This window comes from Aedes albopictus, chromosome 3, assembly GCF_035046485.1.
Source record: "Aedes albopictus strain Foshan chromosome 3, AalbF5, whole genome shotgun sequence".
NCBI classification, from domain to species: domain Eukaryota; kingdom Metazoa; phylum Arthropoda; class Insecta; order Diptera; family Culicidae; genus Aedes; species Aedes albopictus.
The window spans coordinates 33,060,933-33,085,203 of NC_085138.1; the positions used below are offsets into that span (position 1 = coordinate 33,060,933).

General features: G+C 40.7%; 2 protein-coding genes across 4 annotated transcripts in view; both read left to right on the top strand.

Moving 5' to 3' along the window:
• The window catches only part of LOC109419215 (uncharacterized), a 117,264-nt gene that overhangs the window by 40,231 nt on the left and 52,762 nt on the right, over window positions 1-24,271 (top strand). Inside the window, exon 2 of one of the 3 annotated variants that reach the window (XM_062859259.1) lies at window positions 19,210-19,272. The exons of the other annotated variants lie outside the window; for them this stretch is intronic. The gene's annotated coding sequence lies outside the window, so the exon portion shown is untranslated. The remainder of the gene's footprint in view (window positions 1-19,209; window positions 19,273-24,271) is intronic. 3 annotated transcript variants of the gene reach the window in all.
• On the top strand, window positions 1,946-12,476 carry LOC134291483 (uncharacterized). Its single transcript, XM_062859257.1, has 2 exons — window positions 1,946-8,114; window positions 8,177-12,476. Exon 2 carries the CDS (start codon window positions 9,576-9,578, stop codon window positions 11,940-11,942), a length of 2,367 nt encoding a protein of 788 aa, XP_062715241.1. The 5' UTR covers window positions 1,946-8,114; window positions 8,177-9,575; the 3' UTR covers window positions 11,943-12,476.

Genomic DNA, 24,271 nt, shown 5'->3' on the forward strand with positions numbered 1-24,271 from the left:
ATCGACAAGGAGAGCGTCCAACATAGCTCTGGTCCTCACAAGTTCCTCCCTCATGCTTCCACGGGTCAAGCGATGACAAAGACCGCTAGCTACGAGTTGTGTGCTTAGCTAGTAGTGCAGCCTGGGCACTGTTGTCCGTCTGACTTCAGCTAAATTGAGGAGGTACGAGTCGAGCGTCTGTTCACCAAGGAGGTGCGGCTCAAACAGCGCCAGCCTCTGTTCAGGCATTCAGCAACGGTTGAGTAAGAAATGCTCTATCACGCCCAAATTTCCCAAATGGAGGAGATCGTGCCTCTAGAGCCGACCTACTGATACCTGTATCACGCTCAGCTAAACCCATGGTGGTAGCCCCCTCAGCGTGGTCGTCCCAGTGTTGGTTGGAACGCTAAACAGAATTGGCACGATGACCCTCCGGCGAGACAGGGATGCTGGCGTAGGCCCAATAAGCCACCCGTGAAAATCCCCATTGCGAATAACATAGGAGAAAATGCGACTCGATATAATCGGCAAAAACCCACGCGACGAAAAATGGACTACGATTGGAAACATGGAACATGCAATTGCAAGTCACTTGGTATCGCAGGATGTGACAGGATAATCTACTACGAACTACATCCCCGCAACTTCGATATCGTGGCGTTGCAGGAACTCTGCTGGACTGAACAGAAAGTGTGGAAAAGTGGGCATCGAGCGCCTACCTTCTACCAAAGCTGTGGCTCCACCAATGAACTGGGAGCAGGATTTATAATGTTGGGCAAGATGCGACAACGCGTGATCGGGTGGCTGCCGATCAACGCAAAGATGTGCATGTTGAGAGTTAAGGACCGTTTCTTCAACTAAATATAGCATCATCAACGTCCACTGCACACATGAAGGGAGACCAGGTGACAAGAAAGAAGCGTTCTACGCGCAGTTAGAGCAAACATACGGTGCTCGCCGCGTGACAATCGTTGTTGGCGACATGAACGCGCAGGTAGTAAAAGGGAGGAAATGTACAGACCGGTATTCGGGCGAAACAGCCTGCACGCCGTATCGAGTGTCCTGTTGCTAGGCGACATCGCGCCCGAAACCGGTCGACGAAAGGTTAATTTTAATATCTTGACGATTGTGAGAACTATAAGTGTTATGTCTCGTCTCACGTCGCGCGTGTTGTGAATATTCTACCTTTGGCCTATCTTTTCGTTTTCTTTTATCACAACATCTACATGATAAACTAAATTACTCATACACAAAATCTTAATCTTGTCGTATTAGGGTGCCTGTACCAGTTATCGCACCACCTAAGAAAAACTATTTCTACAAAAATAATAAGAAGACCGACGAATGTAAACAATAAGTCAAATGATTGATTTGTTTTGATACTTTACAGGAAAAATATAGAAACGGAGCCAAAACTACTTTTAGTATTTATTACGGCGTGTGCCAATGATAGGAACCCTGTACCAGTTATGGACACGTTTGTTAATTTGGGTTCCACTTCGCACTTTTTACATGCATTCCTTATGGGAGTTGCCATAACTGGTACACTATGGCGAAATAGGGTGCAAGGAGGCCGAAAAGTTAAGGAAAATGATTTATTTCTACCATAATTTGAGCAAATTGTGAAGTTTGAATAATTGCAATCATCTTTTGTGTTCGTGATCTGTTTTTCACAATTTTTTCTTGTTGATTTGTATCTTTAAAGGTTGAAAATCAACTATGGCGAATTTGAGGTACTATAGCCATAACTGGTACACTGAGCCTACTTGCTTATAGTGAGTCCAAAATTATCCCCATCCAACTCCTTGACACTTAAGAGGACGTCGGTGAGTCGCTCTCCTCTCGTTAAGTAGGTGTCATTATCATATCATTCCATATCCTCGTAACGGAAAAGATGGGCGTGGCCGACAATGAAAGTTGTCATGTATTTTCTACTTAGTCCTCCGGTTGGGTAGCTGTTCTCTCCCAAACAGCTTTTAATAAGTAATTGGAATAATAGTATTAAAGCTTTTGACATGATAACTTTCCGTATACAATTTACGAATTGCTCCGTTACCACTTAACGTAAAAATACTGATCGAAGTCGGTAATCATGAAGTCCTTAATGTCAATCACAACGCTTCTAGCTAATCGTTTAAGAAGTTTACAACCCGAGGAAACGTCGATGTTGAGATAGCATCGAACGATACAGACATCATTAATTGGTAACCATCTGATTACGGCATGTCGATCAATCACCTGCAATCAAAACATACACAGCGTGTAGAAAAGAAACGTAATAGTTCTTATCGTCTTCGGAACGAAGTGGTACAAAACCTTATCAGCTTATTTGCCGGCTCGTGTCGTGTAGTGTTTACACGGGGAAAAGTAAACGGTAAAACCAGTTTCTAAGCTACTCCTGTGGTTGAGTCTCGGCTTGGCAGGTGAGTCTGAGTGGTAGTTTGCACAAACGAAGTGGTAGATTCTCGAAAAGAACCAAAACACCTGCAGCAACAAACTTGTAGGTATACAAACAAACCATTGATATGTCTGTTATTGATGACGCACATGTGGGGATTAGGGACTTCTACGAATAATGGGTCATTGGCGTTTATATGATTGCTGTTTCGTATCCTATTCGGCTTGTCAATGAATGTATTTTTTTGCATGGTTCGATTCCCCCTATTACATCCAGTTGTACTATTCAGTTTTATAAAAAAAACTACAGAAAATTGCTTAGATTTTTAATGCAAAACTGTTGTTAAGTGTCATAGAGAAAAGAAACAAAACAACAAAAAGATATAATTCTTTTATTTCATAACAGACAGTTACAAACGCAAAAACTTTCCGTTGACTTGAATAAAGTTCACGAAATGTTTTTCGTCCGCTTCCGATTGACGCACATTGTATTGGCTAGCGCTAGCCAATTCATGCGTTAAACTCAAAACAGAGCAATCAATTCATGCGGTGCTGCCGGACGGTGTAACTGACAAAGGGTTGTGAATTTACACACGCAACCGCTAGAAGTAGTAACTGTCAGACAACCAACACGTTCGCTACTAATCGATTTGAGTGCGACTAGCGAAGAAGGCCTAACCTAGTCTAAGGTTGAGTCGCCTCGCCACGCCATGCCATGCATGGTGAACGATGAATGAAGTCAGCAGTAGCCCATTTTTGACACCCCTCCCCCCCTTTTTGAATGCGTAATCGAACGCATGAAAAGTATAACATGACTGATCGATGTGATAACAGCAATATCCCTATACAGAAATGGCCAACATCATTAGTTCGGTATGATGACGACAGAGCAGAGTGGTCTGCATAGAATTAGCGAGGAACTGGTTTTCAGTAAAGTGTTGGATAACACACTGACGGAGGCTTGGACGGAGGCTAAGTGATCTATGAGTAATTTGGATCAGATGAAGTTATGAAATGAGGCATTTCCTATTTAGTTGGTGAACGAATGACTAAATTGTGTATTTTATTGTGAATAAAATAATATCGTGCCTGCCACATAACGTTTGCAAGTTTGCTAAAAAATCACAAATAAAAATAAAACATAAAACGGTATGCTTATAATCAGTTCCCCCAATCGAATGAATTTTATTCAAAACTTAAAAAAAATATCAAATTATTTGGTGGGAGCATTCATGCTATGGGTTCTGGCTCAGATTGGCTTTCTATGCTATTCCGCAGAATTTCAACCTATTATGTGGCTTAGTTGATTCAAGCGCCGGTTTAGCGAATACGGAGTCGTGGGTTCGAATCCCACCAAAACCAGAATTTGGATCCCATAAATTTGAAACCTCGCTAAGCCATTGAAGCATATTTTTTATATACAAAACAAAATTAGTGGAAGCATACTAAACAATAAGAAAAGTAAAAGTTATTATTATTATTATTATCTTTATTTACGAGATTTTCAGCCCTGGGCTGGTTCATCTCGGAGATAGTAAAAGTAAAAACCCAACAAATTTATAGTTTCACAACCTGCACCACTAAATCTGATTAGATTAGCGACGGACAGCTCTAACAACCGGCAGCCAGTAGTTGAACAAGTGAAACAAGTTTCAATTGTAACTCTCTACAACGAAAGATGGTCCGTCTTTTGATTGAATTGTGTTGCACCTAGTTGCGTTGCGTGCAGGTTTGGGGGTAAATGTCTGGTCTGGTCTTGAGACGGGTGGCGCCACTAACGGCTTGGGTTGTTTTCATTTTCTTTTTATTTATTTTTGTTGTCCAGAGCACAGACCTCGAGCGGGGCTGCTTGCTGCAGTTGTCCACCTTTGCTTTCTTTCCGAGGTATGTGTATAATTTAATTATGAATGAGATTGGTCGTCGGTCAGTTGGTTAAATGAAGTGGTGCCGTTTGACCTGTGTTTTGAGCGGAATGAATTTTGAATGTAATTCAGCTACGAGGTAAAGAATGAGTGTAATCAGTTATTTGATACTTGATGGGCTACAACTCGTAGCGGTGAGTCTATATGCCGAATAAAGCACTCGCCTCCATTACTAGTGGTCTCAGTCCTGGGCCGATTGCTTCCAGTCCTTAGGTCCTCATCAAATGTTTAGAGTTCTTAGGTCCTCCTCAACTGCAAAAGCCAATGTGTTCGCGGCCTACCACAAACTGGTTCTCTTCTAAATATGATTTTAGCTTATTCTTCTTCCGGCATACGAGCTACATACCCATCCCACCGCAGTATGCCGTGTGCTATTCGCTTCACTATATCCTATCCATCTTTTTATATACAATTCGTAGTTCATGCGGCGCTGCCAAATGGCGCCCTCTAGTTTATCGCCGATTATTGTTCGCAGCATTTGACGTTCAATGGCTCTTCGAACAACTTCTGTCAACGGTCACGATTCATGGCCGTAAAAAGCGACCGGAAGGATCAGAGAATCCGAGTTAACGCGACTTTGGTCTTCGTTCGCAGCCTACGGGACTTCAGCTGGTTTCGCAGACCGAAAATGGCTTAATTCGTATCACTGTGGTATGTCTGCTATATTAGGATTCAACATCTAGTGGTAATCTAACATCTATGAAAGAAAACATAGCGAACGATCACGAGTTTGATGAAAAATAACCAAAAATGTATCATAATTGTCAGTGTCGCTGTCGGTGTTAATTGTAAAGCCAATTCCTCTTCCTGTCTTCCTCTTAAAAGGTATGAATGCCTCTTCCACGGCCTGACGGTCGATCCTGATGATATCGATATCGTCCGCGAAGCCCAGGAATGCAACCGCGCAACATTGGTTCTACTCTCTTTAACAACAGTTTTCTTTATCACACCTTCCATTGCTTCGTTGAAAAGTCAATTCACAAGAGCACTACCCTGCTTCAGTCCGTCAAAGGTAACGAACGATGGCGAAATTAACACTGCCTTGAAATCAATAAACAGATGATCCGTCGACAAGGGGTTTTACTCCCGAAATTTATCGAGAATCTGCCGCAGGGTGAACAACTGATCCGTCGTTGAACGGCCATCGCGAAAATCCGCCTTATAGGGTATCGGGATGCTTCGTTGGCATAGTCCCCTCGTTCGGCCTATCTTAACGTTAACCAAAAACTCAAACAAACATGCCGAACTGGATATCGGAAAAGCTTTGCGCCAAACAACTGTAACATTTCGTTTCAATTTTAGCACTTTGGAGTATTTAAATTGTATGAAAATGTCACTTTGTTTAGCTTTTGTAGACGCCATGATTCTTCGGCTTAGTGGGTAGTATATACACATAATCATAAATGGCATCATTCTGGAATATTTCGAATTGCCTTTTCAATAACTGAACATTTGATGCGACGGGCAAAGATGCTAGTTTGAATTTGTATGTTTGTTTTTAACGAATAATAACTATTTTACAAATTACATGTGGGCCGAATATTGAGGACATTTTTTTCACTATGTACCCAAATCTTGGCCCATCAGTAAAGTGACGTCAAAAACACCGATAAAGTGACGCCAACAACATTGCTTACGTAAGAACCAGAAAGAACGAACAGAAAAATAGATTTTGTGTGCGGTGACTGTAAAAATATAACACAATAATCGGGTTGCATTGTTTTCGTTACTAAAAAAGAAAGAACTTTAGTTTAAGTGATTTATTTATAGTTTTTTGAAAATTTGGCTCCAAAAATGTAATTTGAAAGTATAATTGGTGAGAAAACAGAGATAATACCTCAGCTGAAATATTGAAAAAATGAGATAATAAGTGGTTCTACTGCATGGAAAGCAATGGGCCAACGTTGTATCCACTAATAGGCCAATTTTTGTACCATAGACCAACGTTGCATACCATCACATCGAATTTTTTCAACTTAGTTAAGTAAATTCTTGAATATTTACGTTAGTTTACTTCCAATTGGTGAAACATGCATTGCCTAGAGTGCGTAATAGGGTCAACATATTATTTCTAGTGCTATTAATTCATGAGTTATGGTCAAAATTGTCAAGGCGGTTTGCAAATTAGGCCAAGGAATGATCCATATACCCTATTCGCCGACGCAGGGCTCCTCAATCAGCCTCAGTCTGTTAAACAGAATTCCGGACACATTTTATTACGCCGAATTAAGAAGTGTTATTCCTCTTTAATTCACACATTCCAGTTGGTGCTCTGTCTTGTATAGAGGGCAAATGAGGGGCATCCAACTAACTGGCAGGCAGTTAGTCCTCTTCCCACATCTTCAATATGAAACGGTGTAAGAGTTAACAAAATTGCTTACTACCGTGCTTCAGAAGCTCGACCGGCAGTTCATCCTTCCCTTGCTGTTCTTCCGTCTACTAAAGGCTGCTTGATTTTGTCTAAATGCTCTCTCCTCCCTGCCGCCACCATTGTTTTATCTGTTATTACGGTCGTTGCACATGACGAAAGGAGGCACAGTTTTTCTCCTCACGCCATCAACAGTTTCGTAAAACCTTCGCATATCACAACATAGAATGTTTTCCCATATTAAATCCAATACAAATACGGGGACACAATAAACTGAGAAACAGGCTTGGTTCCAGTGAGGACGTTACGCCAAGAAGAGAAGATGTATCTCTAAATAGAGAATTATCGCTCATCTTCTTTGCTCTAAATTTGTCCATGAGTGCAATATCCGGGAGTCCTGCTTGCATGTTGACCTACTATTGCTGGCATCTGGTCATGTTGAGCAGTCACATAATAAGCAAATTCTAATTGATACAAATTTTAGGAGATTAACTCGGTTTCATCGGCTCCACAATTAAAACCGAATCGTAAATCTACAGCTTGATCTACAGTTTACTCGCACTGACCAGCTAGTCGCTTCCATTTGAATTCATTCATGCTGATTGATTGACAACAAGCTGGCTCACCATGAATTGACCGTGAATAAGTGACATTTCTCTGAGTGATTGAAACGTAAACTTGTTTTTATGACAATGATAGGATGTTGTACTGAGAGCCCGCCAACGACGGTGTTATTGTTGATTAAGTTGTAATATAGTCATCAGTTCCGTCAATAAAACTTTTAATGTTCTTGTATGTGTTGAAATGACAGCACATTTCCTCCCGTGTAGCCAAATTCTAATACAGCTACGATTATGTATAGTTTTATTTCCCTTTTGATGTGTGCTGCCATCTGTTTGTGACTTAAGCTGTCTTGAAATATTTCGGCAAGAGAAAACGCATAAAAATTCGTGGGGTGCATAAGCACAGGCGCAACCAAAAAAATAAGCTAATTGCGTCGTAGTTATTTTCCACTGGTCTATTATCATCAGCGAATTTAAACAGCCATACTAATTGGAAATGGAAAACTACCTGGTAAATTCTCGCTCTCCAAAACTGACCAATGAAAAATAAGATTTTAACAAATCCGTACAACATTGTGCAGTAATTGCGCCTCAGGTTTTAAGTTCAACCCACTTCGAATCGCGTTCGTTTGGTTATTCTGGTGGAGTACGTGCTAGTGCAATCAAGTGCATTTTGCAGTGAAAGTTTTTGAGCTACTATTGAGCTTTGAAATCAAGTTGTGATTAAAAAGAAACTAAATTCGAAGTAATGCTACGCGATTTTAACTAGAATTCCTTGAAATAATTTTATTTATGTGTTTTTTTTAGTTGAATTTAACGAGTTCATCATTTTTTATTAGAATTTGAAATAAAAGTGAATCTAAATAGGAAGGACAGATTAGTCAGGTAAGCTGAAGTGAACTATTCGGTGGAAATTGGTGAAATTACAATTCTACTGCGTTGTCTAGGCAAGTGAAGCCCAACAACGTGGGCGGCTAATCTGGGTCTCGGCCAGTAACGGTCATTTGTGGGTGGCATTTTCCACCCAAGTGCTTGCGCATAAGTGACTCCGACAACAACATCAGGAGAAAGTCCGACGAAATCCGGGGGTGCCTGTCCTGGATGCACCCCGTGACGACTCGCTACGTCAAGCCGTGAAGCAAAGAGCGACGCTACCAAACGCTCTCACTCCACCGAAGCCGGGGACGCCTTTACCCCGAAGATTGATGCTCACGCGCGAGTCGACTGATCGGATCGGACCATCTGCGTAGCGCAAAGCCACCGTTCGTCGAGGAACATCTTCCGACGCTGGAAAGACGCCTGAGAACTACCGCCGTTGGAGCAACGCCTAGAGTTCAGGTCAGACGTTATTAGGGCCTGTGTAATAAATTTAGGCACATTTGTTTTAATTTGCTCCCATTAGACGTGACGTCACAAAGCTAGGTTTGCCTTGGCTAATATTATAGAACCGAACATTTTTAATAAATTCTGAAATTAGGCTTGGTGCAACTCTTTAAATTCAGCAGTTGCTTTCTTTTTTTAAATCGAAAAAAGTTGTTGAAATTTGAATTTTACTTCGAGTTTGGTACTACACTTTGCCAGATTTCGGTCGAAAATTTGAAGAATTTTGTCGGAGTTGTTTGAATTTCTAGCTGAGACACTTTTTACTGTATTTTTTTTTTTATATTTCAAATAGCGATTTGGTTTCCCTTTCTGATTAGAATTTGGCTGTTGGCATTTCGATTGGGTCCAGGTGGAGTTTCGGTTCGCGAATATAACTGTTGGCCTGCCCTGAGGAGGCAGTCTCTAGCCGGGTATTTTGACAGAGTTAACGGTCCTTTTTCGAAAGGTGGCGCTTAAGCCGTTGGCTTTAACGAAACGGAACGGAACGTTACATTTGGCGCCCAACGTGGGGCCGAAAAACAGTTAGTTGATTTTGAAATTGGGTTCTGCCCGAGAAATAAACTAGGTTTTTGAATAAATTTTGGTAGAATTTTGAATTTTGTTGATTGAGCACTGAACTGAATAGGAATTTGGATTTTTGTACATATTTTGGCGTATTTTTAGGTTTGATTGGGTTTAGTCTTACATTCGGTAAATTTAAGAAATTTGGGTATAATTTAAGGAAAAATCTCATTCTCAAAGAAGTTTAGTGCTTGCAATTCGTAATTGATTTTTTTGTTCTTTATCAAACAATAATTTACTGTGGTTTTCAGCTGAATTTCATTCTGTGTATATATTATATCAATTTGTCTTGATTTTTTTTTGTCTCTCGGATAGATTATAAGATTTTCAACTGTCAATCGCGTTTGAATTTCCGGCAGTACATTGAATTCTAAAAATCAGTTTCTAGCTTAAATTTCAAAAATGTCGTATTACAATATTAACGCGAATGCTCTCGATGAAGAAGAACTGAATTACGAGTTGTGTATTCGTGGTTGTTCGGTCGACGGGTCGTTAGATACTCGACGTAGAACTTTGCGGAAAGTGTTGCGAGAAGTTGAAGTGCCCGAAGTGCGTGAATCCGTGCATTCTTTTGAAGATGAGTTTGATGTGGTACCCGTAAAGCTTCAGCAGATTGAGAAACAGGTTCAGACAGGAGTTGAGTCCGGAAGCTGGTCACGTTTGGTGCATTTGCATAAAAGACTTCGCCGTTATGGAACGTTTAGTCAGGATCAACTCAACCGGAAGTCCGCTCTGCTGGATGCTGTCACACGAATGGCTATGGCATACTTCAATGTCGATCTGAACGAAATCAGTCAGGATGTGCCCTTGATGACGTTGGTTCCGGTAGGATTGGCCTTAGTAGCTGCTGGTGCAAACCAGGTGCGGGAGGATACTGGAGCTTCGCAGTCACAGCCCGGCCCAACGAACTGGGAGATGCCAAACCCACAACGACTTGGCGCAGTCCCAAAGAAGCAAGCGACGGGTGAGAGTTTAATCCTGTTTTCGCCGGAGCCGCAAGAGGAGTTGAGGGGCATCCCTCGACGTCAAACATTCCCGGCAATGAGTGGATACAATCCTGGAGGTTTCGATGAGCCACTGCAACCTGTGAAGGCGTCGTTGGAAGGTACTCCCGAGAGGAATCAATCACCGCAGGGAGCGATCGGCTTTGGGATTGGTGTTTTGGGCACTCCACAGTATCGGACGTCCGTGCAGATGCAGATCAATCGCCCATCTCCGATTCCCAAGATGTGTGGTCAGCCGATTGGTGAAAGTAGTGGTGTAAATCGTCTAGCTCAGTTTGGACACGACGAACAGGTGAAATCGTATGGAATGGTTGGAGCTGAAGTCAATCAAGATCGAGCACTCGAACATTGTCAGCATAGAACCAGAGATTCCGCCCACGCTTCTCCGGTTTGGCCGCAGCTGTCGTGTCTAGAAGGATCGCCGCACAGGATCAGCGTCGACAACAGACCTCCGTCGGTACCTAGGGTGGTGACTCATAACGTAAATCCGAATGAAACAAGAATGAATGATAATGAGTACGTACATAAGTCCGAAATAGAAGGCTACATCCGTAATTACCTGAATCAGATATACCGTAGAGCTCCTAGTGGCCCTGCTGTCAACTCTCCGATAATTCCGAGTCTTTTGGATCAGTTTGCTAATTTGCAGGTTCACGAACGAAATGCTTCTCAGATGCAGGAAACGAATTTGCTTCCGCCGATGAATCGCGTTTCAAGTTTGAGCCTAGACCCTCCGTTGCAGCTGACTAGAGGTCGACCGGAATTGCAGGAACCTGTACGAGTACAAATACCGATGATTAACGAGAGGATGCCCAATATGTCGACTAGACCAGTCTCTAGAGCACCGTTAGTTGATGAAACGTTTCAGAATCCCAGATCGTTTTCACCTTCGGCAAATCCCAACAACCCCTATCGTACGAGACTCCCACATCAGACGTGTAACATCATCGAAAAATGGCCAAAATTTTCGGGAGATTCGAATCCTGTACCTGTGGTTGATTTTCTGCGTCAATTGGAGATTTTGAGCCGCTCGTATCAGATCACGAACAGGGAGCTGCGTATGCATGCGCATCTGCTGTTTAAGGACGACGCGTATGTATGGTTTACGGCGTATGACAGCAAAATGGATACGTGGGAAACGCTCTTGACCTATCTCAAAATGCGTTACGATAACCCAAACAGGGATCGCTACATAAAGGAAGAAATGCGGAATCGGAAACAACGGCCAAATGAATTGTTTAGTGCCTATTTGACGGACCTAGAAGCTATGTCTCAACGAATGATAAGGAAAATGTCCGATGAAGAGAAGTTCGATATCATTGTTGAGAACATGAAGCTGTCGTATAAGAGGAGGTTAGCCTTAGAACCAGTTTACTCAATTGAGCATCTGGCACAATTGTGCTACAAGTTTGATGCTCTTGAGGGAAACTTATACAATCCTCGTACACCCAGCAAACCAAACCTGCTGAATCAACTGGATTTTGAAGACGAAATGCCTGATGATTCGACTGAGTGTGAAGAAGCCGATTTGTTGGCCATTCAGCGTTCGAAAAATTGGAAGCCTGTTGGAAAATCGCAGCTGACGGTCAAGGAAACGGCAGAGCAAGCCGCTGAAATGAGTTTGTGTTGGAATTGTCGTAAGAATGGACATCTTTGGCGAGATTGTGAACAGCGAAAGCAAATTTTCTGTCACATTTGCGGAAATGCTGAGACGACTGCATACCAGTGTCCACAGAAGCACAATTTGCGTCCAAAAAACGAATAGAATCGGGGAATTCCGGGAACGGTTCTCCAGGAAATTGCAACGAAAATGTTCCCTATCCCAACTATCGGTACTTCAGCCAAAATTACAGCATTAACACTAAGTTCCAAGCGTGCCCACATCTACAGGTCAAAATACTGAATGAAGAGATCGAAGGTTTGGCGGATACAGGTGCTGGTGTTTCGATAATAAGCTCTCTGGAGTTGATCGAGAAACTTGGTCTTCAAATTCAGCGATGTAACGTGAAGATAAGAACCGCGGACAGTACTGAATATACGTGTACGGGATACGTCAATGTACCATACACTTACCAAGACCTGACTAGAGTGATTCCGACCATAATAGTTCCGCAAGTGTCGAAGATTTTGATCTTAGGAATGGATTTCCTGAATGCTTTCAACTTTAAACTCGTGGTTCAGCTAATTCGGAGCAGTTGGATGTACAAAATTTCGAGGACGAGGACGAAGCCATTGACGCGTTGCTGGTGGAAAACTTTAACGCTGATGAAGAACAAATCTGTTTCGAAATAGTTCCTGAAGAAATTTCGGAGCCGATTCCTGTTCCCGCAGAGCCAGATGAGAGTTTAGACATGCCTACAATCGAAGTTCCACAGCAAACAATTCATAGTCCAGCGGATTTAGTAACTGAACACGAGCTTAACGCCAACGAACGCCAGGAGTTATTTGAAGCGATAAGGATATTACCCGCAACCGCTGATGGACATTTGGGAAGAACCGGAGTGCTACAACACAATATTGAACTACTTCCAGGAGCCCAACCCCGGAAGATTCCAAACTATCGTTGGTCACCGTCGGTGGAGAAGGTGATCGACGAAGAGATTCAGAGGATGTTGAACCTTGGAGTGATCGAAGAATGTGACGGACCAGTTGATTTCATCAATCCGTTACTGCCGGTAAAAAAATCTAATGGCAAATGGAGAATTTGCTTGGATTCCCGGAAACTAAATTCATGTACGAAACGTGATGACTTTCCGTTTCCGAATATGATCGGAATTTTGCAGAGGATCCAGAAATCCAAGTATTTTACCGCCATAGATTTATCGGAGTCGTACTATCAGGTGGGGTTGGATGAGAGCTCGAAGAATAAAACTGCCTTTCGTACAAACAAAGGACTGTACCGATTTGTGGTGATGCCGTTCGGACTCACCAATGCTCCGGCCACCATGGCGCGGTTAATGTCGAAGGTCCTAGGTCACGACCTAGAACCATTCGTTTATGTGTATCTCGACGACATTCTCATCATCTCACAATCGTTTGAGCACCATTGCCAGCTAATAAAAATCGTTGCTCGACGTCTACAGCAAGCTGGATTGACAATTAACCTACAGAAATCGAAGTTTTGCCAGAAAAGGATTCGGTATCTTGGCTACGTATTATCGAAGGACGGCTTGTCGATGGATACGTCAAAAATACAACCGATCATTGACTACGCGATACCCCAGACGATCAAAGATGTGAGAAGGCTCTTAGGACTCGCCGGCTTCTATCAGAAGTTTATACGTAACTACTCGGAAATCACGACACCTATAACGAACCTTCTAAAGAAGGATCGTAAGAAATTTCATTGGACGGAGGAAGCGAACTTAGCTCTGGAAAAGTTGAAGAACGCATTGATTTCTGCTCCCATACTGGCGAATCCAGATTTTCGTTTGCCGTTCGTAATTGAGACAGACAGTTCGGATATTGCTATAGGTGCCGTATTAGTTCAGAATCAGGAAGGAGAACGGAAGAGTATAGCGTATTTCTCCAAGAAATTATCGAGCACCCAAAGGAGGTACAGTGCCACTGAAAGAGAGTGCTTGGCGGTACTGCTTAGTATTGAAAATTTTAAGCATTTCGTGGAAGGCAGTCAGTTTGTCGTTCAGACAGACGCCATGAGTCTGACCTTCCTTAAAACGATGTCCATTGAATCGAAATCACCTCGTATTGCCAGATGGGCGCTCAAACTTTCAAAATATGACATCACTTTGGAGTATAAGAAGGGTTCGGAAAATATTCCTGCTGATTGCTTGTCTAGGAGCGTGAATCAGGTTGATGTTGACCTCCCTGATCCCTACATCGCTGGGTTGAGGTCTCAGATTAAGAAGTTTCCTGAACGCTTTCCGGATTTCAAAACATCGGACGGCAACGTATTCAAATACGTTACCAACTCTTCTACGATTGAGGACCCTGCATATAAATGGAAGCAAGTAGTACCATTTCGCGACAGAATCCACGTCGTAAAGGAAATTCATGACCAAGCGCATTTAGGCTATCTCAAAACGTTAGCCAAAGTTCGTGAAAGATACTACTGGCCGAGGATGTCATCGGATATAAAAAGGTTTTGCACTGCGTGTCAGATCTGCAAGGAGTCTAAAACACCAAACGTCAACGTTCGACCTTTATGCGGTAAACCGAAATTATGTAGTCGACCGTGGGAAATGATATCACTCGACTTTTTGGGACCATATCCACGCTCAAAGAAAGGAAACGTCTGGATCTTGGTCGTATGCGATTTCTTTTCGAAATTTGTCCTCGTACAATGCCTCCGTAATGCAACTGCTCCTGCCGTATGTACGTTTCTGGAAACAAACGTATTTACTCTGTTTGGAACGCCATCGGTGTGTATTTCGGATAACGCACAAGTTTTTAAATCTGGATTGTTCCAAAAACTGCTCGAGAAATATGGAGTTTTTCATTGGAATCTTGCGATTTATCATCCAAGCCCCAACCCAACGGAACGCGTGAATCGTGTGATAGTAACTGCCATCAGATGTGCCCTCAATAAACAGACTAACCACAAGGATTGGGACGAGTCCATCCATACCATCGCTATGGCCATCAGGAACAGCGTGCACGATAGTACTGGGTATACACTAGAGATGGGAAAATAATTCAATTTTGAGAGTGAATCGCTACCGATTCACTCTCAAAAAAGAGTTCACTCTTTTAACCGATTCAGCAACTCTTTTCCGTAACTTGATGAAAAATGTCATTTTTCGATGTTAGTCGACTCCTTTTTTTATATGTCCAGATTTTTAGGAAATCAGCTCGCAAGTTATGAACGTAGACTCAGCCGTCGACGCAATAAATACAGGATACGCAGATTTTCGTTCCTTCCACTAAAGAGTCGATTCACTAGCGCAAGCCGGCCATACAATATACGAATGAAAAATGTTCGAATGGCAAAAATTGCTTGCGATGTGTCTAAACATCACTAAAGTACGCATTTATTCCAACTATTTTCGGCACTTGTTGTACTCGTAATGAATTCAGCGAATCGTAACTCTTTTGAAAAGAATCGCTATTCACTCACTCAAATTCGCGAATCGGTTCTTTGAGTCGACTCGCGAGTGAGTTACCCATGTCTAGTATACACCATACTTTGTGAATTTCGGAAGAAACATGATTAGCCATGGTCGTGAGTATGAGCAAATTCGAGATTTGGGAAGTGGAGAAGATTATAGCCCACGCAGTTGAACGAAAATATGCGGAAATTGTTTGAAATTGTTCGAAGCAATCTTCAAAAGGCCTACGAGAAGTATTCCCATCCGTACAACCTCAGAGCGAATACGCGGCATCAATTTCAGGAAGGGGATGTCATCTACAGGAAACATGTACATCTCTCGGATAAAACTAAGGATTTTGTTGGGAAGTTTGGTACGAAATTCTCTCAAGCGCGAATTCGAGAAAAATTAGGAACCAATACGTACATTTTGGAAGATCTGGAAGGTCGTCGAATACCTGGAACCTTCCATGGCTCGTTCCTGAAACGGGCGTAAAAAGAGAACAGATCTTCAACCGGATAGACCAGCTATGACTGTGCTAGTACCGGCTAGCACATACACCAAATCATCCGTTAAAAATACGCTTCTATGCGGTGTTACGGTTCATCGTCACGTACCGGGATGTCCAAAAGGTTTCCTCGTACGTTGATCGGTATCAGCTGACTAGATCAGCATAAAATCCAGCTATGACGGCGCAAACGCCTGGTGCGCAGAAACAAACATGCCATGAGGAAAAACTCATCTAGAGGTGCCCAAGGCAACGTCCAACGTTTGAGATGTTCGTATAGATTTCCTCACGTTGTTGACAAACTCACTGAGGACACAAAAACAAGCTATGACTGTACTATTTCCCGGATAGTCCATACACGATTCCCCTAAACTCTATCAAACACACTTCAGTGGTGCAACGGTCTCCTGATGAGTCGAGATGTCCTTCGGTTTCCTCGTTCATCATTCAAAATCAGCTTCACATACTCAGATGAATGGAGCATAAATTCCAATAAGAAATCGATCTAGGTGATTTCAACCTAATAGCGCTGAGTTTTACTCGCGTTATGGAAGCACAGCTATGTAGATGTCTCAATTGAGCTCGGACCACAAACAAACTCATCAAACACTCATAGAGGAACACTAATCCCATTGGTGAAATGGTAGCTAGTTGAGAGTCAAATACCTGCATGAAATCAGACCTCCTAGTGATCCAAAGTAATCAATGTTCATAATTATTCGTTTAGTCCGTCGTTCCTATAAGAAAATAAATTGTTTTGATTTGTTGCGTTAGTTAGCTGAGAACTGCAAATACATACCTGCAATAGCAATTCCTCGTCATAACCGTTTCATCTCTCAAGTAAATTTTCATAGCCCGGTTTTATTTTCGCTTTTCTCAATAGTTTCTTACCTATTCGTATTTTCCTCATCAAGTATCATTGAATTAATAATAAATCACTTCCCTTTTGCATCGAATGTTTGTTTTGATTTTTTTTTTTCTCTTTATTGGCACTCAGATCCGTTAAACAGTTCTCACGATTATCTCTTTGTACCCGGTCGTGAAAAAGTTTCGTATTTATTCGTGCATCGTTTGGTAACGCTATGTGGTTAGGCACGGAAAATTGGGCGTGTTAGAATCGGATTAATGAAATCGATTGAGTGAGTAAAGTTTAGTTAGGTTTAGTTAGATAGGTTACATCGGTTCAGATATCTCTGAAGTAATATTCGGTTAGTCGGTAATAAATGTCCAAATATGTTTGGAGTAATGTGCCAACCTCGGTTGACATTCGGTTAGCATAAATTCGGTTTAGTTTAAGCATATGTTTTCCAAATATTTTTGGAGTATAACATTGATGATTCGGTAACGTAAATACGGTTTAGAGAAAAAAAGTAATTCAAATATTTTTGAAGTACATATTTCGGTTCGGTGTTAATGGAATGTTCGGGTTTTTGAATGAAAAGCGGTATGAGTTGAATAAGAGATTGATGAAACACAGAATGAGATCTAGTTGGACCACATAGTTGTCTTAAATGTTTTCGTTTGTTGGTATAAATTAATAAAACAGTAATTTTTTGTTGGTTTTGAGTTAGATAATTTTATGTCTTGTTTAGAGTAAAAATTTTGAAAATTTTAAAATTTTCAAAATTTTTAAAATCAGTATAAGCGAATGTAATATAGTCATCAGTTCCGTCAATAAAACTTTTAATGTTCTTGTATGTGTTGAAATGACAGCACATTTCCTCCCGTGTAGCCAAATTCTAATACAGCTACGATTATGTATAGTTTTATTTCCCTTTTGATGTGTGCTGCCATCTGTTTGTGACTTAAGCTGTCTTGAAATATTTCGGCAAGAGAAAACGCATAAAAATTCGTGGGGTGCATAAGCACAGGCGCAACCAAAAAAATAAGCTAATTGCGTCGTAGTTATTTTCCACTGGTCTATTATCATCAGCGAATTTAAACAGCCATACTAATTGGAAATGGAAAACTACCTGGTAAATTCTCGCTCTCCAAAACTGACCAATGAAAAATAAGATTTTAACAAATCCGTACAACATTGTGCAGTAATTGCGCCTCAGGTTTTAAGTTCAACCCACTTCGAATCGCGTTCGTTTGGTTATTCTGGTGGAGTACGTGCTAGTGCAATCAAGTGCATTTTGCAGTGAAAGTTTTTGAGCTACTATTGAGCTTTGAAATCAAGTTGTGATTAAAAAGAAACTAAATTCGAAGTAATGCTACGCGATTTTAACTAGAATTCCTTGAAATAATTTTATTTATGTGTTTTTTTTAGTTGAATTTAACGAGTTCATCATTTTTTATTAGAATTTGAAATAAAAGTGAATCTAAATAGGAAGGACAGATTAGTCAGGTAAGCTGAAGTGAACTATTCGGTGGAAATTGGTGAAATTACAATTCTACTGCGTTGTCTAGGCAAGTGAAGCCCAACAACGTGGGCGGCTAATCTGGGTCTCGGCCAGTAACGGTCATTTGTGGGTGGCATTTTCCACCCAAGTGCTTGCGCATAAGTGACTCCGACAACAACATCAGGAGAAAGTCCGACGAAATCCGGGGGTGCCTGTCCTGGATGCACCCCGTGACGACTCGCTACGTCAAGCCGTGAAGCAAAGAGCGACGCTACCAAACGCTCTCACTCCACCGAAGCCGGGGACGCCTTTACCCCGAAGATTGATGCTCACGCGCGAGTCGACTGATCGGATCGGACCATCTGCGTAGCGCAAAGCCACCGTTCGTCGAGGAACATCTTCCGACGCTGGAAAGACGCCTGAGAACTACCGCCGTTGGAGCAACGCCTAGAGTTCAGGTCAGACGTTATTAGGGCCTGTGTAATAAATTTAGGCACATTTGTTTTAATTTGCTCCCATTAGACGTGACGTCACAAAGCTAGGTTTGCCTTGGCTAATATTATAGAACCGAACATTTTTAATAAATTCTGAAATTAGGCTTGGTGCAACTCTTTAAATTCAGCAGTTGCTTTCTTTTTTTAAATCGAATAAAGTTGTTGAAATTTGAATTTTACTTCGAGTTTGGTACTACACTTTGCCAGATTTCGGTCGAAAATTTGAAGAATTTTGTCGGAGTTGTTTGAATTTCTAGCTGAGACACTTTTTACTGTATTTTTTTTTTATATTTCAAATAGCGATTTGGTTTCCCTTTCTGATTAGAATTTGGCTGTTGGCATTTCGATTGGGTCCAGGTGGAGTTTCGGTTCGCGAATATAACTGTTGGCCTGCCCTGAGGAGGCAGTCTCTAGCCGGGTATTTTGACAGAGTTAACGGTCCTTTTTCGAAAGGTGGCGCTTAAGCCGTTGGCTTTAACGAAACGGAACGGAACGTTACAAAGTTGATACTTCTGAATATAGCACAGATCTTGGAATTGTTATCAGTTGCGAACAATATATTCAAGTCCAACCACTCATCTGATTTCTGTGTATTCGATTATTACTTTTACTAAACAGTTTTTTTGTCTTCTTGCAGGTATGCTGTGTGATTGCATCTGGTTATACATACACCCATGTTTTTTGAACGAACGACTTGATTGTAAGTACAGTTGATTCTACTTTTTTGAACCCTATTCGTTATGAGACCTAGATATTCCTCGGTCAAATTCATCTCGGTCAAAGTATTACGCCAAAACACGAATAAATTGGCTTTCCGACTTAGGCACACATGAGTGTGTTATTACGTGTACCCATTCAACAATGCCATATCATCACCTTTGAAGAGCCATCATTTGCGAATCCATAAAACCGTTCAACACCACCGGGATGACATCATAAAAGCCGTTCCAATTTGGGAAAGTAGTCAGTCGTGTTGTGACCGGTCGCTGAGCCGTTTTCGGTTGGAGACTATGAAATTTGGCCACACTCGCGGAACCGATTACATCGATTTTATTTGCTTCAAGTACATTCAGAAGGAGGCGTACTGCCAGCCGCACTATCGCTGGCTATAGCCTATAGGTTCCAACGTCAATGTCACGTGTAAAAAACAGTAGTTCCGTTTAGCGGGGTGGATATTGACGAATGAACTTTTTTTTTTCCTGTAATGGAAAACAAAGAATGTGCACGCGTCAATCAACCGCATTCGTCATCGTCATTGCCGCCGCCGCCACCCATGAATGGGGCCTGATGGGTGGGTGTATTGACAGTCGCGCACAATTCTCGTTTGAAAAGAACCAGACGGCTCAAACGATCATAGGAAATATCGATTTCCTGCGCATTGTTGTAAGCTTAGGCGCCACTTCCGAGTAGACACAGCATGTGCAAAATTGAGATTTAGTCTATTGATATCGGTAAAGAGGGGATGATTGATGGGAATTAGTCTACTTACTGTAGTACTATTGAATGAGATAAAACACCCCTTCCATTAGAATGAATACTCAGTCCACTACACATATAGTAAACGAGTACCATTAGATAATGGCACGTGTGGAATGATATGTGTGTGTGGTAGAAATATCTGCATTATTTTCGCATGGTACTGATACTGGATAATAAAAGGCTATCGAATACTTTTAGCAAAAGACAAGAATTTTGCAAATATTGTAAATACTCTTTGAAAGTTATTTCCTGTTCCTTGTACCTACAACAAGAAAAATTACTACACGACTAGAAAATTAAATCACTTTTGTATCATATTGTGCTTTGATGTTGTATTAATTTTCTATAACTTCTATAACTCATGCTATAAACTAGATGCAGGATGGTGTTAAAATACATAACTAAAATTGTAACACAAAGTTTATTACTCTAATCAAAAATATAACTTCTTTTGTTATAATCAGATCAAAGTTAAATATTACAAAATGTGTTATAGTGTTACGCTCTAAAAGAACAAGTTTCAAAGAAAATTTGAATAATTTAATACGACTTTGTGACATTTTTTTCTGAATTCTGAAAATTTCTGAATTCTTCTCGGCTTTTGTTATTCCTATCTTCTTCCATAATTAGAGCTGTGTTGGCGAAATGTGTGTCGTATTCAATACAACATGCAAGAATAAACTAATACTAAACTTCATAATCGGAATTTCTCTCTAAATTTATGCGAAAAGCTAGAAATAGACAAATGTCATCGTGTCAGACGACATTGATTTGACACTTTCTTATGTTTATTGAACTTTGTTTTACCGCTCGTGTTGTGTGTAAGAGGTAACGGTAGCGCACGAATGTAACAAAGCAAGCTGACACCCGACTGCGGCAACGAAATGAAGGTTGTGAAAAGTGTCGAATGTTTACAAGTCTGCTCCGGGGATTTTCGAGGGATTCCTCCTGGGGTTTATCATGGAATTTCGCCTAAAATTACTACTCGGGATTCTTCTAGGGATTTTTATAGGAATAATTCTTGGAAATCTAGTAAGAATTTCTCCAGTAATTTCTTTAAGGATTCCTCCAGAATTTTCTATAGGGTCGTTCATAAACCACGTTGACTTTTTGGGGGTATGGAGAATCAGGCCAAAGTCTATGCGCCATACAAATTTTGAAATTTTTGTATGGACGGAAGTCTACGAGGGAGAGGGGGGTTCTGAGATGAACAAAATTTGGTCTACGTGGTTTATGAACATCGCCTATTGAAATTCCACCAGAAGTCCTCGGGAGAGTTCTTACTGGGACATCTCTTAGGATTCATCCAATGATATTTTCATGACTTCCTGTAGAAACTCTAACATCGATTTCTTTAAAAATTCTTTAAGATACTCTTCACAATTATTTTATGGATTTCTTCAGGAAATCCTCCTGAGATTTTTCTATGGACTCCTCTGGGATTTTCATGAGACATTTTCACAGAAATCCTCCATGAATTACAGTGAATCCCTATTCCTTTGGTAATAATTCCAAGGACAAATCCATGAATTCCTTTCGAGATGTATACAAGGATTCCTCTAGCGATTCTTTAAGATATGTTGATGGCTATTGCAAGTAGTCCGCTTTTGCTATTTTGACTTCACTGCTTCCAGTATCACGTGACTGTCAAAGACTGGTTGTTTTGTCTTAAAACACTTTGAAAATTGTCGTGGAAAAAAATCAATGAATCAAGCTACCCGAACTTCGTTGATTTAACTCAATGGCAGCAAACTTTAAATAGAACAAAAAATCAGCGCAATTTACAGTTTCATTTTCAGTTTATCCTGCTGCAACTTCTTCACATATAATCAATCGACGGATCTTGCAATCGAAGCGCAGTGAAAGTACAAGTTAGCAAAAAAAAAAACAGACACACTTTCCAAAACATATGTAGTAAAAAATGAGATGATAAAATGGCAGAGTGGAAGGATGAGGTGAGAAGGACGAATTTTCTATTTTGGTTTGTTTTATTCAAGGCTTTCCTGAAGGTCTAGCATTAAAACAGCCACATATTGGGTCAAAACCTGCATTTAAGTAGCATTTATGGCGCATATGACACATTCCACGCACCTCTACGCCAAGGATGTGAAATATCAAAGTGATTGTTTCGCCCCAAGCTTTCCAGCATATGAAAAAGGGTAGATTCAATCTTACGAAAACCATTTGTTTTACTTGAAATTTGACTAGTTACGTATTTAAATAGCTAGGTGAAGTAATAGCATTTTATGTAAAAAAAATGAAAATTTTTATTGATAATTTTCAAATATGCCTGCTGGCACGGTAAAGTTCGAAAACATTATAACTATTTTTTATTAATGTAGTATAATAACGTATATTTTATACACCCAAAGGACACTTTTCATAAAAATGGGTTTTGATATGTTTTAAGCACTTTTTGCAATAGCCGCAATTTAATGGTGTCCCGTTACGAAAACAGTATATTTGTTGTAATAGCGAATTTATTACTAGCTTTAGAAAAATGATTTTCAGGATTCTCTTAGTACTCGTGGAGACCTTTCTTCCAACATATGGGTTACCTTGATCGACGCGTTATCTTAGGCGTTACAATGGGTGCGTAGATTTGGTGTCCCGTTACGAAAATTTTAAAGACATTCATAAGTGGATAAATAAGTTTGGTTTGATCAAATATTTAACTAAAAATCTGTAACCATGATGATATGATATTATATGGTGTATATATTTTCATTATCCTTCTTGGTGTAACGCCCCTACTGGAACAAAGCCCACTTCTCAGCTCTCCACTGAAACTACGTAAACAAAGGGCAGGTATTCTGGTGGATCAGTATAAAAAGTGATGTTTTATTATGTTTTGTGATGACAGCATACTCTTTAAAAGCTATAACCTTTTTAACATGTCCTATGAATTACCACCATGATGTATAAAAAGGTTTATAGAATCACACAGCGTTCAAAACTTGAAGATCCCGAAGTGATGGTTGGCATTCCTTCTTTACCCCATACATCACCGTATAATTTTCTTTTATGACGACAAACATATTTTGAAGCTTATTTTCTTATTGAAAAAAAGTGTAAAATGCATCACGAAAATGGCGTAGCATTACTTTTTGTGAGAATATAAATTAGTGACCGTTGATTGAAAGAGGGAGGTCTTGTCGTTTTGGTTGACAACTTTTTTTCTTCTCGAAATCCGTTTGTTTGTATCCTTACTGGTTGTCGTTAGCTAAATATCAACGGAAAGCCCCCATAATCCCATCCCCTTCAAAAAAAAAAACTTTGTTCTCTCTAACCTTGACCAAACGGCAAGTTCAACGGTTCCCCAAAACTAACATAGAATAAAAGAAAAATCCCCTTTAAAATATAAAATTTATTTCAGCGAAAATTGGCTCCTTTAATCCCAAGGCGCATAAGCCTTCCAATAAAGGATTAAAGCAACATGCGACATATGCTTGAAAAGACTTTGTTGGAAGAATGTACTATAGATATCATTGAATCTTCTTCGGATCATTATAATGTAGAATGTGAAAAACCGAGAAGATAGATACGTCGCACAACCATAGTTTTGGAGATACAATTAAACTTCACGTACCCGCCCCTTGAAAACTCATTTTCAAAATGCTGGCATTTCGTCAATTTTCATTCGATTTTTTTTAAGTCGCCCTCGATCGATCATAAATTGGTGCTTATTTATTACACTTAAATGGCCATGTAGTATCCGAAACCATTCCGGAGATATTCCGGATTGTACTGGGTCAGGGGGTGGGGAAGGGATCTGTTTTGCCAAATTGCTAAAAGTGATTATTTCGTGTGTGTTGTGTTTTAGAGGCCCCCGCGGAACCTGCCCCAGATGTTACGAAGCGGCCATATCAGTTGATACAAACTTAAGTAATTTTTTTCTATCCCATTCTTTCGAAATGAAGATTGATACGTCGCTCGGCATGTTTTGGTTACAAACCAGAAATGTTCCCGATGACACCCCCGTGGAACCTTCATACTTCAGTCTATCCACAGACAAACAGACGTAACACCTAGAACAATTTTCGTGAACATCATCGCCCAGTTCACACTACCATCACCTGTGGAAATGTTTCACGAAACACTGCGTTGTGCAATATCGTCAACAGAAGGCGCTAGTGCTTTGGTTGTGAAAGCGACAACTATAAAGATATAAAATGATCGTTAAAAGCATGGTCGATAGAAATTTCGCCAGTCTAACGTCT